The following is a 14,288-nucleotide window of genomic DNA, read 5'->3' as shown; positions in this document are numbered from 1 at the left end:
CCGGGCCCTTTTGTGCTGCACAGACAAAGGGATGCACACTACAGGGCGCCTCGCATACAACCCACCTTCATGCAGTCTCTGGGCGACTGTTATGTGTGAAATTGGTGTCCCTGTTGCATTATACAGGTTTCGAGACAGCTGTGTTGCTGTCGCGGACCTATCCCTCTTGGCGAGAAATCGCAAATAACGGTCTTCAGCCGACGTTGTAGCCCTTTTGCGGCCTTTACCACGTCGGCGGCCCCCTGTTCCTGTCTCTGTGAACTGTTTCCACAGCGTGGACACCACATTTCTCGGAACCCCGAGGTCCCTACAACAGGTTGCCTGTGATTGGCCTGCCTCGAGTCTTCCAACTATCCTCCATCTTGTGGCATCATCTAAACGATGCCGACTCGCCATACTAACGATGGGTAAACACAGAAATTCAAAACACATGGATTGCCCAATGCTAAGGTGTTTCACAACATACTGCGGCTCCGATCCACGCCGAGCAACTGGGTACCTCTACACACACGCAATCACAGTGCCACCACCATACGACGTCATCGACAACTGCGTGGCACGGTTTGTGTGCAACACACGTAGCTATCGTCTGCTCCGTTCTTTGCTGCTCGCCGTTCCATATTTTTCTTTTCTTTTAACAAATACCATTTGTCCCTTTAATTGTTTTCACCAGTGTATTTAGAATTATGGATAGGACAGAGTGACTAACTATAACTCAATTGATATCAGCTAAAGTGAGCATATTGGGAAATAGTAAAAAAAAAACAGTAGGGCTGAGCCGATATCACTTTGAACCAATAATCGATACAATTAAAATTGTTCCAAATATTAATTAATATTAGAGAGCGAGTACTCCACTCCAACTATAAGCATTGGATTTGCCTCAAAGTACTGAAGATTTCCATCAGAATATTACAGTATGCGGCAAAACAAACAGTACCGAAAGTCACGGACAGAGTGCGCGCAGGTGCAAAGTGGTTTCAGCCAGCAGCGGTGCCTGCGTGTCCACTTGGGTGTGGACTAGCGTTGTGTGCAGTTCGCGCGAGGAGAATGGGACTCACAACAGAGGAGAAGGTGTTTATTGTCGAGCACTACTTCCGCTCATACGGTGTTGGGCGACAGAATGGACCGAGCGTGAGGGTTGTGAAAACTCGGTTCGTAGAACGATTCAACAAGGCGGCTCCAAGCAACACAATAATCTTGTCCGTCATCGAGAAGTTCCGTCGTACTGGATCAGTGTTGTGTGCACCTTGATGGGTGCATCAACCGACAAACAACTCGTTTTCTCAGATGTAATCATTGAGAAATCATTGCATAGTACGCGGGTTACGATTTGGTGTGCAGTGTCGGGACATGGAATATTGGGCCCGTATTTCGTGGAGGATGAAGACGTGAATCCACAAACTGTGAACCAGGGACGATACAGACACTTGATTATTGAGCCATTCTTGCGTGATTTGCGCGCTTTTTGCCGCGCAAGAAATCTGCCGCTACAACAACAATGAATGCAACAAGACGGAGCTAATGCGCACACTGGGGGACCTCAATTGCTCTTCTGCGATAAGAGTTTAGAAATCGCCTCATTTCCCGTGGAACGGACTTCCCCTATCCTTCCCACTGCCCTGATCTCACGGCTCCCGATGCCTACATATGGAGTATGCTGAAAGAGGACGTTTTCCGATCACATGACCCCCCCCCCCCCCCCCGTCCACTATACCAGAGTTGCGAAAGAAGATTCGGTCATTGTTTGTGTCGTTGCAGCAACCCATGTTCACTAACATGTTCCTCAATCTACAAGCACACTATGAGGAATGTGTGCGCAGTGGCGGGGGACATTTCGAACACATTATGTACAGACGTAAATCTCTAACTCTCATTGCATTTCATTTCACATTTCACATCATTTTTTATGTCTCATTATGTTGTACAATAAACCATTGTCAATGATGTGATTTCAGTACTGTTTGTTTTGCCGCATACTGTAAAATGCCTGAAATAATTTATGAAGCTTTCCTGGTGGCGAATGATGAAGTGGTTTTCTGAGATATCAACCAGATGATTTTCCAAGACCTCAATCCCTGAAGAAGAGAGTGACGTCTCTTGGAAGCCTATCCATAAATCACCTTAATTATTAAAATACCTGTTGTTCAATCACAAAATGCAGTTTTTGAGCACAGTATGATGCAAATTAAATGGAAACTTTGAATTTTGTGTAATTTCCAGGAAAATTCTATGGTGTTCGGTAAATACATGTTGCATCTTCATTGTTTAGAATCTTTACACATGCCCAATATAAAATTATAGTATTTTCTTTAACAATATAGGGAACCCAGCAAGATGCAATTTTTCTCATGTTCTCATACACACATCCCAACCTCTTCAAGAAATGCACTTACCCATTGTGCAACCATCAGATATGGCTAGGTATTCTTGCTACAGGCTTCGTGCAAGTCTTGATGACATTCTCGTGCATTTTTGCCACGAGCCACCAGGATTTTGATCCAAAATCGGTTTTACCTTGGCAAACATGTTTTACTGCAGTGAACAAAATGGGTGTTCATTTCAACCTCGTACATACACAACGGCACTCACTCCACCGACCACTTTTGGCACTCCACACATCGACATGGGCCCCCACTGACAATGATCACTGTCCCATAGCACATGCACAGTGTTATCACCTCCTCCTGACAGCGATGCCACTTTTAAATTTACAACTATCATCCAGACAATATATCGTGATATTGAAAAAATATTGTTCGGGTGATATCAACTAGATAATAGTAATAATAATTAAAAAATCGTCTTTATTAGAGGGGGCGTGTTTTGGCCTCGAGGGCCACTCTTACAACAAACCCTTGTCTGGGTGATTAATACAAAGTAAAGTAAAAATAAAGTACAAATGGAATATACATATAAACACATACTGATTACATGTATGATGGATGAATATTGAATACAAAAATACAATTGAATAAAAATAAGAAAGAAAAAAGGATTATATATATCAACTAATGGACATAGATATCTAATGTTCGTCGCTTTCATCTTTAGTACATATACATGTATAATTCCTTCTCATATTTAGTGCTCGTGTGACTTACTCATGTTGAATAAGTTAGTATACAATAAAATGTAGATACATAAAGGTACTTACGATAGTGAGTATTGATTTTAACGAAATCTACGTTTCAGGATTCCACTGATCCCTTCATCAGGTTACCTTACTAGGCCAGTGTAACTACACCTTAGCCGTGTCAGATATAACACGGACTTAGGAATTTATGGTGAGGTTGGGTAGAATAGAATAAAAAGGAACGTTTGGTCATCTGACCCCACATACGTAAAACTGCCATGTTCCCAACTGAAAACACTGGCCTAAAAAGTCATTTTTGGCCCAAAGCTTATCACACAAACACGTCAAAAGACTGATCTAAAAGGCTGTGTGAACACAGGGCTTGACTCACAAACACGTTAAAAGTTAAAATCGAGGAAAGGCACCATAAGTATGTAGAAGTAGCTAAACACCGAAACATTATACGGAACAAGTTAACTAGGATTGGACAGAAAGAACGTAAAAACAAGAAACATAATGAAAGTAGGGTAGTTAACGGGAAGGGGGAAGACAACGTATTAAACCCAACTAATTTCACTTTACCTAAAGACCTAAAGGAAATCCTGGGGAAAGGACAAAAATTTGCCATTGGGAATCAAAAGATCTCCAAAGACGATTTCATAGTAGCAGATGAGGGAATAGGGATGATGATAGAGAAGACAAAAGCAAGGCTAAACACAAAATACATGATATTATTGAAAACCAGATTACAAAAGAAATGAAAGGGAAAAAAGAGATAGACAGGGGGGGGGGGAAGAAGAGAGAACATACATAAAGAATATAAAAAAAATTAGGCAATGTTAAAACCTGGGTTAAAGAAAATAATGTTTTCCTAATTAGGTCTGACAAAGAAAAGAAAATGGTAGTTATCAATCGGAAAGAATACAGAAAGAAAATGAAAGAATGGTTCTGTAGCAACGATTTCGAGGTAGTGAGGGAGAGACCTATAGGCAAGATAAGAAGGGAAACCAAGAAAGGAATTGAAACCAGTATTACGCTAGCCAGAATTGAGAAAAATAAATTGATCGAAGGATGTAAGAAAGGGGAGATACCGATCGCTTTCGGAATACCTAAAAACCATAAAGGAGGTGGTCCGTTAAGACCGATTATCTCCATGTATTCCCACCCAGGGTATAACTTGGCAAAAACTCTGGTAACCAAGATTAGAGAAATAGAATGTAACACCGAATATAGCGTGAATAATTCGCGGGAAGTAAAGGAAGCAATTGAAAAATTCGAAATTAATGAAGATAAAATAATGGGCTTCAACGTCGTAAACCTTTACCCCAGCATCCCTAGGAAAAGGCTGCCGATTGCTTATTTAGGTGACTCAGGGAGAAAGGAGTCGACATCATCATGGCATGGGAGTATATGAGATGGTTCGATTTATGCACTAGGTACAACTATTTTAGTTTCAATAAAGGGATATACAGACAGAGGGAGGGACAAGCAATGGGTAACCCAATTTCCGGGATTTTTATGCATTACCTCGAGAAAGCAGCCTTTGAACAAGTGGGGGGAAACGTCAAATACTTCGGAAGATACGTTGATGATATCTTGGTAATCGGGAGAAATACAGATCTCACAAAAATGCTTGAGTTGCTGGGAGAACAAGAGGACCGAATTAAATTCACCAAAGAAGAAATGGTAGGAAATAAAATGGGATTTTTGGATTTGAAGATTATTAAAACGGGAACGAAAATAAAGACAGGGGTATTTTATAAAACCTTAGCTGGAGATATGTTTATCCACAATAATTCAGAGCATGCTAGAAGGATTAAAAATAACGTTTTCCTCAACTTTTTATAAGGGGTATAAGATTGTGCAATCATAAGGACAAAAAGAAAAAGGAAGAGGAATGGATTTCCAAAGTGGATAAAAAGAACGGATATAAGGAGAATGACTTAAATAGGATTCATAGAGAAGCCCACAAAATATGTGGAAAAGACAGGGAAAATAAGGATAAGGATTGGAAGGAGGAGAAGAAAGAGAATAGAATTGATGCAGAAGAAAAGAAGTATAAGTACATAGGTATCCCTTATTTCAACGGAGTATCCGAAAAGATAGAAAAAGTGGTCAACGAATATGGTATCAAATGTGGGATGAGGGCTCAGCGTACTGTAGAGAAGTATCTTACAGAATACAAGAAAGACAGTCAGGAAAAGGCGAACGAAGAGGAAGTTAAAAAAAGGGGTTTATAGTATAAAGTGTGTTTGTAATAAAGAATACATAGGGCAAACCGGCAGAAGCATGAAAACCCAATGGGGTGAACCGATAGATATTCAGGAAGGGATACCAAGAACTGGGCTATCGGAACATATAATTGAAGAAGAACACGAAATTAAGAAACGAGAGATTGTCAGGATAAATAACAAACCGATAAGTCGGAATGTTTACGAAGTGGCATCTATCTGCAAAGATAGGAGTAATAAACTAAATAGAGAAGATGTTTAAGCGATCAAGATCAATTAAAGAAAAGAGCGGTTTCCGGGTCACTCCGATCACGATTAGCATGGCTCAAGTGTTTAAAGAATTCAAACTTGATGTAACGTAGCTCACCCAATATAGAAGAGGAAAGGTAGGGGGCGGGGACATCAACCGAAGAACTTCCGGCATTCTACGAGAGGCCACGCCAGTTCGTTGCACAACTCATCAACGTGTACATCTAAGTGGGACTTTTAACGTGTTTGAGAGTCAAGCCCTGTGTTCACACGGCCTTTTACGTCATCTTTTAATGTGTTTGTGTGATAAGCTTTGGGCCCTAAATGACTTTTTAGACCAGTGCTTTGCAGTTGGGAACATGGCAGCTTTACGTATGTGGGGTCAGATGACCAAATGTTCCTGCGGGAACGGTTCCGATTTTTTTATGATTTCTCCTAGCACAAAGACTAATTATCATAGAATTTTGGAAATCATTGTCTCACGAAATTTGAACCTTCCTTAAAGTAATGAGCACTGTTTGGACTCGAACAAACTTATTTATGTTGAAAAAAACAACTTGAAAATTACCTTACACACTTCTCATGGACAAGATATTCTCCATCGACAAGTAACAGTAAATATCGTAGAAGCATGGGAATGAATGTAGAAGTAAATCGGAACCTTAGTAGAAAGCATTTATGACTTTATTTTACTGCTAAGGGAACCAAACCTAACCTGCCTAAACTAAACGAAAGCATATATTGAACAAAACCTTAAGTAATCGCTAAAACTCCGCAGTATGTGTTAACAGACATACATCGAAATCGAACATGTAAAAATTGCATTCATAGCATGATGAAATCTCAATAGTAACAGTTCCGTATAGTGGAGACGGATTTCTTACTTTTACAGAAAAAAATACTTATGAAAATCATTTTCTGTAGCGTTGTTGAGGTTCGGGAATGTAGTTTTTATCCTTTCCACCGCCAATTCATGTTTTCTTCTGGGAAAATCTCTCTCCGACACGGAATTCTTGTTGCTGCCATTTGCTTTCTGCACGTGAACACAATGTTACGTGTTTTAGATGACGTAACCTCCAATAAGTGTTGCAAACCACACCGTGTTTTCGCAAGAAGATGACGTGTCTAGGATGCATCTTGAAGTTTTTAAACTATGTTTGACTAAACTAACCGAACCTTACCGGAAATGGTTTGTGGGGCTAACGAGGTATTAGCATAATTTCCAATCCGGCCAAGAAATTAGGTATTTTTTGGTGAATAAGGTTGAAACACTGCATTCACACTCCAAATCGACAAAACACTGCCACATTGCGCGATGAACCAGTACGCTATCGCCATATTGTGTGTTAGAGAACCAAGAAAAGGAAGAACAGTAAGTACTTGTAAATGTAAGAAATAGACATTATTTCCATTAGAAATTCATTATTACACCTAAAGAAATGCTCCGCAATGCAGAATTGTATGTTAGCAATGTAAAAAAGTGCGAAATAAATGATTTCTAGGTGTCTCCACTATATGGAACTAGCTGCCTTGCTAGTAGATGATATATTGTCACAATATTCTGGCAATATATATTGTGTCGGCGACATTATATCATCACAATATTTGGCAACATATATCATGTCGATGATATATTGTCACAATAATTAGCAATATCATGGAGACAATATATCGCTAAGATCACGATACGGAAAAAATATCGTATCACCTGTAACAATATTTTCTTAATGATACATCGTAATATCAAATTTCCAATATTGTACAACCCTATTTACAAAACACATACGATATAAATGCTGAAATGGTAAACATCAGAAAGAGCAATACTTACCACAGTGTGGTAAATTGTTCCCCACCAAGGTCTTCTGCTGCTGCCTAAGTGCATTGTGGTAAAGAACCTTAATAAAGGGAAAAGACCTCGGAAGCATTCTTCACCTTAAAGCTGCTACACAGATATCATCACCAGGTCTGGAAGAAGGCAAAATACTCTTTCACTTTTAAACTTAACCTTCGTCCTTTTCAAGCTAAGACAGTTTCAAATAGTTGTTAGTATATCAGGGTGGCCACTACAGGACTATGATAAAATTCAAGTATATGTCAACATGGACAGTGATGCATTCACATAGCCTATTCACTCCAACAACTACACACCAGGAAATATGTATTTCCAAGGGATGTATGTACATCATTTGTTGATAACAGTTTTCTTTAAAATTTGTCTTAGTAATTTCAAGTTGTTAGAAGTGTTAGTATTTGTAGTTTACGTGGGTTGGAGATTAAATAGTAGCGACACTGTTATACATACGCCATGAAACAGAATCAGTGCCTCTTGCATATATCACACTTCAATTTGATACATAACCTACCTAGCAGTTAAGAGACTCTTCCCTCCAACACTAGGCGCATGCGCAGTGACAACAAAAATAGAGTATCGTTGGAGTTGGCAGTCTAAATCTATGTAGTCACAACAATGTTTTCAAAGCAGGAACAGCAGAGTTGGATGAAGATTGAATGTGCTCGCAGCCTTACAACTCAAGTGCCATCAACATCTTCATGACACATGTACGGAATCTGCATTGCGAAAGAAGAGGGAGGCGAGACTTTCTGCTGAATCATCCCACCATTTTGCAGGACAATGCCCAGGTGCCTGTGGCTGACTTGTTAGCTTGATGGTCTGGCAGGCCTACCATCCCCATACTCCCCAACCTTAAGCCCCTGTGACTGATTTGATACCTAAGATGAAGGGCACTTGCTTCCCAACTGTTTCAGATATATTTCAGGCAATAGACTGCTCCATTCGAATCATTGAACACGAGCTGCTACAGGTACACTATGACTTCCACATCACTGGCAACGAGTTGTACACATCCCTGGTGACATCGAAGGGCTGTAAAAGTTTCACTTGTAAATATATAGTTGCCACTATTAAATCTCCAACATTTTACATTATTTTTTGGGCCACTTTTGGCTCTCCGCAACGATCAAAATGTGTGATGATTAGATTAAATAGATGAAGGGACAAAGAACATCCATGCCTAGTACAGGCTTCAAAGCTGGGAACTTTGGTGGTGAGATAAAAAGCACATCAATGAACCAAGATGACTGTTACGAATGTTAAGGCTGATGCTGATAGTAGCTTTACATTTGGTTAGAATTTACGCATGCCTTTTGGAATTAAAAGTGTGCATACAATGACATTTTGTTTTAAAAAGTGGTGAAAATGCCTCAGGACAGAAGGAATTGGATGTATGATGTTCTTATTTTGAGGCTAAATAGCTCAATTATTACTAATTTCAGCATCCAGACATATATTTTATGTCAAATAAAACACTGAAATTTGTCGATTCAATTAAAAAAAGCAGAAATTTTCGAGGGTGAATGATTAGTTACTGGCATAGGTGGCTGTGGGATATCAAATTTGAAGAATGGTAAATTTTTTTCTACTTCCATATAGAACAATAGTTCATGAAGTATGTAGTTTCACTGGAAATTCGCCCAGTGGTGAAGGATACCTAAAATTCCTAGTATAGTGGCTTATTAATGAGAACAGGCTGAAATGAAGACAGAACATAGGTACAGTGTATAGTAAAAATATGAGGAATAGAATTTAGTACATGAACATATGAATATTATTTATTTTAAAATTTCAGAATAAAATCAATTGAAATGTAAAGATCACTAGTTCATCACATAAAAATGTGGTAATAAAAAAACATTCAAAACCTAGCTAGACAAGTAAAAAAAACAATGCAATGTTTATAAAATATACTAATTCTTAAAATATCCAAACAATATTATTATATTTATATATTACTGACCTTACTTATTAGAGGATGAATTATGCCCCGATTGCTTCTCCTACGAAATTTCATTCACACCACCAGTCCTTATAGTAACTACTCATACTTAAATCAGACAAGCAGTAATAATTTGGGCAAATTTTTAAACTACAAATGATAAAAACCTTCGGCGTTCTGGAAAATATACAATGTACACCTTACTTCACTGTACGTAATAAGAAAGGTAAATGACAAATCGTTTGACTTTCTAATCCATAATCCAGCTGACATAATACAAAGCTAGCACAGGATCACAGGCCAAAAATATTAATAGTACGGCAGTCTTACAGATAAGAAAGATAATTGCAGCACGGTGATTGATCGACATACGTTATGCTCAGTGTGGGATGCAAAAATATTAACAGGCAAATTGTCCATCCCTCTTGCTAATCGTAGGTGGAAGCATAGAAAAGTTATGGCGGAAGTGCTTCCCAGTGATTTATCCACACACCCCTAACACCCCCCAGCACCCTCCAAAATTTTGACGAACAGCCCCAAAGCAGAGAAGTGGAATAACCCCCCCCCCCTGTACGGGGGTTGTAAATATGGATTTCTATATCAACAATAGAATGATAGGAACCATTTGTAGCTCTACAAGAAGCGTAGTCCAAAAGACCTTTCGATCAACTAAAACCAAAGTACAGCGCCTTGAATAACGTAGTGTGGAAAACGGCACGGTTCTGGGTTCTCTGGCTGGTTCCACTCGAATATGATACCGCTAGAGGCGCTGGTGTTGGTCTCGGTCATAGGGTCTCGGTGCATGGTATTCGTCTGCTTATAATGGAAGTAAATGGAGTTTTCGCTGCAACGTCTGATTCTTTTACATGAAGCATTTCTATGAATGTGATAATTTATATGATATTTAATACAGTGGTCGCGAAGATATTAAAGTCGACCACGTCCTGTTATAGTTATACTTTCATTAATAATACGGGAGAAAAAATACACGTGGAATACTCTTGGTAACTAAATTTTTGTGTATGAATTAGGTTCATAATTATCATCATCATCATCATTTCTTTTAAAGATATACACACTGAAGCATTTATATTTTTTATATTTACTGCATCTTTTCTTTCGCTTTAAACTAATCGCGGCAATAATGATTGCATGAAACGACAAGGCAATCGACATGAGTGTAAGGAAACTTTCAGACCAATGGGACAAACGACACGGGATGTTTACACTGGTGTGACTAAGCTAAGCGTCAGGTCAACCTTGCAGCAGGTTTTAGCATATGTAGATCCAAACGTGCGCGCAAGAATATAGTTCCACTGAGACGGGTTCTATTCCGACACAACTGCATACTTGCAAGAAAACAGTTATTTAATTTGTAATATACAGACAAAATAATACATTGATTAGCAGGTATGGACTTAATTGGTTGCAATCACTGTGCAGACGAACTTAGAACCGCAGATTCGCCAACTCGAATCTGTATTGCGTTGAAGAGACATTGAAACTTTAGAGCGAGTCGAGCGAGACTGAATGCGTTGCAGAGCGCGTGAAATCGCTGATACGAGTGTTGCACATCCCACTATTTTAACCCTATGTTTATTGTAGAGCGGCGAGAATGGCTGAATCTCCTGTTCAGCGCGCGGTTTTACCCGAATGTTATTTTGGGCTTCATCCGAAAGGAAATGTTCTTCAAAGTCAAGCAAGTTGTTTTAAATGCATAATCCTCCTTGCGGCAACAAGATCAAAGTAAAACAGGGCGTGAGGTGATTTGCCGTCAATGTGCACACGAATTGTATCACGGGTGTTGAATGATTTGCGGTTTGAGTTTAGCAAGAGGAAACGATTGTTTGTTGTTTGACGACAAAAGAATCTCCGCGGTATTAAAATATATCGCAGTGAGAAGAAACATGTTTATTATTTGGACGAGACGTCCTTCAACTCGGTGAGTGGGGGAAGGGGGAATAAACCATGGAAGGATACCACCATGCAAAACCACCGCCAGGGCTGAAGAAACCGACGATGAGGGGAAGGGGGAGGCTTATTGTTTCACCCACTGGCGGCAATGAAAGCTTTGTTGAAGGCGCATATTTACTTTTCAGCGCAAAGAAAGTGAAGGGTGATTATCAGCAACAAATAGACAGACCAAGATTTGAATCCTGGTTTAGTGAAGTGATTCATAAATTGAAACCAGAGTAATAGCGACAGACAATGCACCTGATTGTATATATCACCAATAACAAATCATGCTTTTTTGGTGGTACAACTTGAAGTGCGTGTGTCTTACAGTAACGGATGTATTGCGAACGAAGCAACCAAGTTTTTCATAAATCTATTTCTTTCTAAACCAAAAACAATAATTTGTCATTAAATTCAAGAGGGGCCTATCGTTGTTTACTTTTATCTTTGTTTATTTTTATTTTTGCGTGCTCGAAATATACACACATGCTCTCATGTTTAGAAGTTGTTTCGCTCTTATATTAATGACACATTTATTAAATAATATATGCGCAGAAAGTACTTTTAAAATGTTATGTTTCAGGAGACAAAGAGAAGCAAAAATACAATCCACTTGACATGCATGCGGGTTTTGATGTGTTGTGCGGTTGACAATACTGTAGATTTTCTCAGTGTCTCCGATGTAAGCAGCTCGGCGGTTGAGGAAAGACTGGCACGGAAGATTCTGAGCTCAGTTCTCGCGCGGATTGATACATAAAACCTGCTGCAAGGTTAACCTGACGCTTGGCTTAGTGACACAGACACTTCCAGACTGTAAAATAGCATTCATTGCACATGAGGGTCGAAACAGCAAACGACACGTTCATATGCCGTATTCGCATGCTACTTGTTCATTCGCATGCGCGATGCAATGAGTGTCTTGCTTTAGGGATATTGCGCACCAAAGCGACAAGGGGCATGCGACACTTGTCGCTTGAGGATTTCACCAACCGAACGCTGGCCTGTGCTGCCCGTCATGCCTTTACAATGTGAAATGTTGCTCTTGATTGGCTCGTTTCCAAGCAACATGTGTCGCGTCTTTCTTCGGTATGAAAGTTGCCTTGGACCGAAGGACCCGTGTCGCTTTGGTGTTAAATCCTCGTATCGTTTGTCGCGTGTCGCTTTAGTGTGAAATCCTCGTATCGTTTGTCGCGTGTCGCTTTGGTCTAAAATCTCCTTGAGGAAACGTTGCAGTCAGAGCTTGTCTCCCTATGGTACAAAAGTCTGCATTGATTACCGACTGCTCGCTTTCAAGCGACACTTGTAGTTTGTCGCCTCGGTATGAAATATATCTCAGGATACTATTTATATTCTAATAACATAGAAAAATAAACTCTAATACACAGTCCAAGACCTGGCGTCCGGAATCACATTTCGATGTTTCTTTTTATGTTACGCACGCATGCTATTTATTTATTCATTTTATTTTACTTTTCTTTCCAAATTAATGCCATTTTGTGTCTGCAAATCACTCCACAAATATAACTGTTTTCATCAATTCACGTACCGCCTTTCAAGACAAACAAATCTACATGATATATTCCAAAAACTAACAAAGCCGCATTACTTTCATAAGAAAATTAGTACCGATACTGATCGCACTGCCATCTATGTTCTCATCCGTCTCGGGAACCAGTTTCTTGGGTCGTTTTCCACACTACGTTATTCAAGGCGCTGTAAGTGTTGACAGTTCAGCGTTTGAATACCTAAATAAATATTTCTTAAATACATTACAGACTTAAATTCAACCGCTGAGTCAATGAAATTTTCATTTTGTTGCTTTCCTTTCGATTCTTTCATGTGAAAAATGTACGATAAAAATAAGGGAAGAAATTTCAAAGGTACAGGTTTGACTCCTTGTAGTGAATTGTGTTACAATGGTTAGTAACACTATTTTTTGTAACTTGGGCGAGAAGGATGATTTTGGAGTGGTAGAAAAGAGAACAATCAACTGCTTTAGGCCTTAGGCCAGTCTCAGTGTAGCGTAGAACGACAACGCATGAATTAAGATATCTTAATTCATGCGTTGTCGTTCTACTTAGTGAAACAATGTCTGAAACTTTACTGCAAAATGGCTGAAGAAGGTGGAGAAAATGAAACCAGACAGAAAGAAACCGAAAGTGGTGAGTAGAAAATCGTTGACACTATATGTAGCTATAATTTCTTCAACGGATATTCATTAGTACCAATATAAAATTTACTTACCGAGTATTCGATATAAAATGGCAAGTACGTATTTCATGAAGAACCTAAGTGATTCATTCAAGTATATACTTGATGTGGCCATTTTTGTGGCTCAAAGAGTTCTTACCTTTGTAAAGGAAATTGTATATTAGAAAGAGAGTTCTAAAAGGTAGGGGGTGCGGGTTGGTTGCCTGGTCATTAAGGTCAAATGAGGTGCCGAACAAGCAAAACAGATAAAAATAGAAAAGCGTTAACGTCGTAGTGCTCTGTGAAATTACTGGCACCCTATTAAATTAAAGTTATTGTCTGTTTGCAAAGATATAATTTAGTAAAAATTGTCTTCCTCTTTTTATCTAGTAGTCGGTTTCCTGACATAATGACATATTTAATTTTTTCCAACTTTTCAGAGAAAGCAAAGGAAGTGTAAGGAATTAAACATAAAAAGAAATTTTATTTACATTAAGTCACAAATTTATATTTGACCATAGTCGCACCAGTGGGGGCACGACGCCACTTGCCACTGCCTGCTGGAAAACGTAGGAGAGAAAGATTTCGTTTGGTTCATTGTTCTCTTCGTGTTAGAAAGTGAAATAAATGCTAATAATTTTTTAAATAATTATAAATAAAGCATTACCTCAATTTAGAAGTGAAAATTCCTGGCCTTCCCTTTGTAGCTAACATGCCATGCGTTTATTTGCACATGTTATTTAGTTTTCTTTTAAGGCAGAGGCGCATGACTCCTAATTCCCTAAAGTC

At 39.1% G+C, this 14,288-nt stretch overlaps 1 protein-coding gene across 1 annotated transcript in view; it reads right to left on the bottom strand.

Moving 5' to 3' along the window:
• Positions 1–9,666, bottom strand: part of ZnT49B (solute carrier family 30 member 9) — a 57,181-nt gene extending 47,515 nt beyond the window's left edge. Inside the window, exons 1-2 of the mRNA XM_083134178.1 lie at positions 9,375–9,666; positions 7,388–7,524 (exon numbers count right to left, since the gene is read on the bottom strand). Coding sequence (XP_082990304.1) covers positions 7,388–7,484 — 97 coding nt within the window. The 5' untranslated portion in view covers positions 7,485–7,524; positions 9,375–9,666. The remainder of the gene's footprint in view (positions 1–7,387; positions 7,525–9,374) is intronic.
• Positions 9,667–14,288: the final 4,622 nt, after the last annotated feature.

The sequence above is a fragment of the Lepisma saccharinum genome, chromosome 13 (genome assembly GCF_977018435.1).
Source record: "Lepisma saccharinum chromosome 13, izLepSacc3.1, whole genome shotgun sequence".
NCBI classification, from domain to species: Eukaryota; Metazoa; Arthropoda; class Insecta; order Zygentoma; family Lepismatidae; genus Lepisma; species Lepisma saccharinum.
This window is presented reverse-complemented; position numbering and strand designations above follow the sequence as displayed.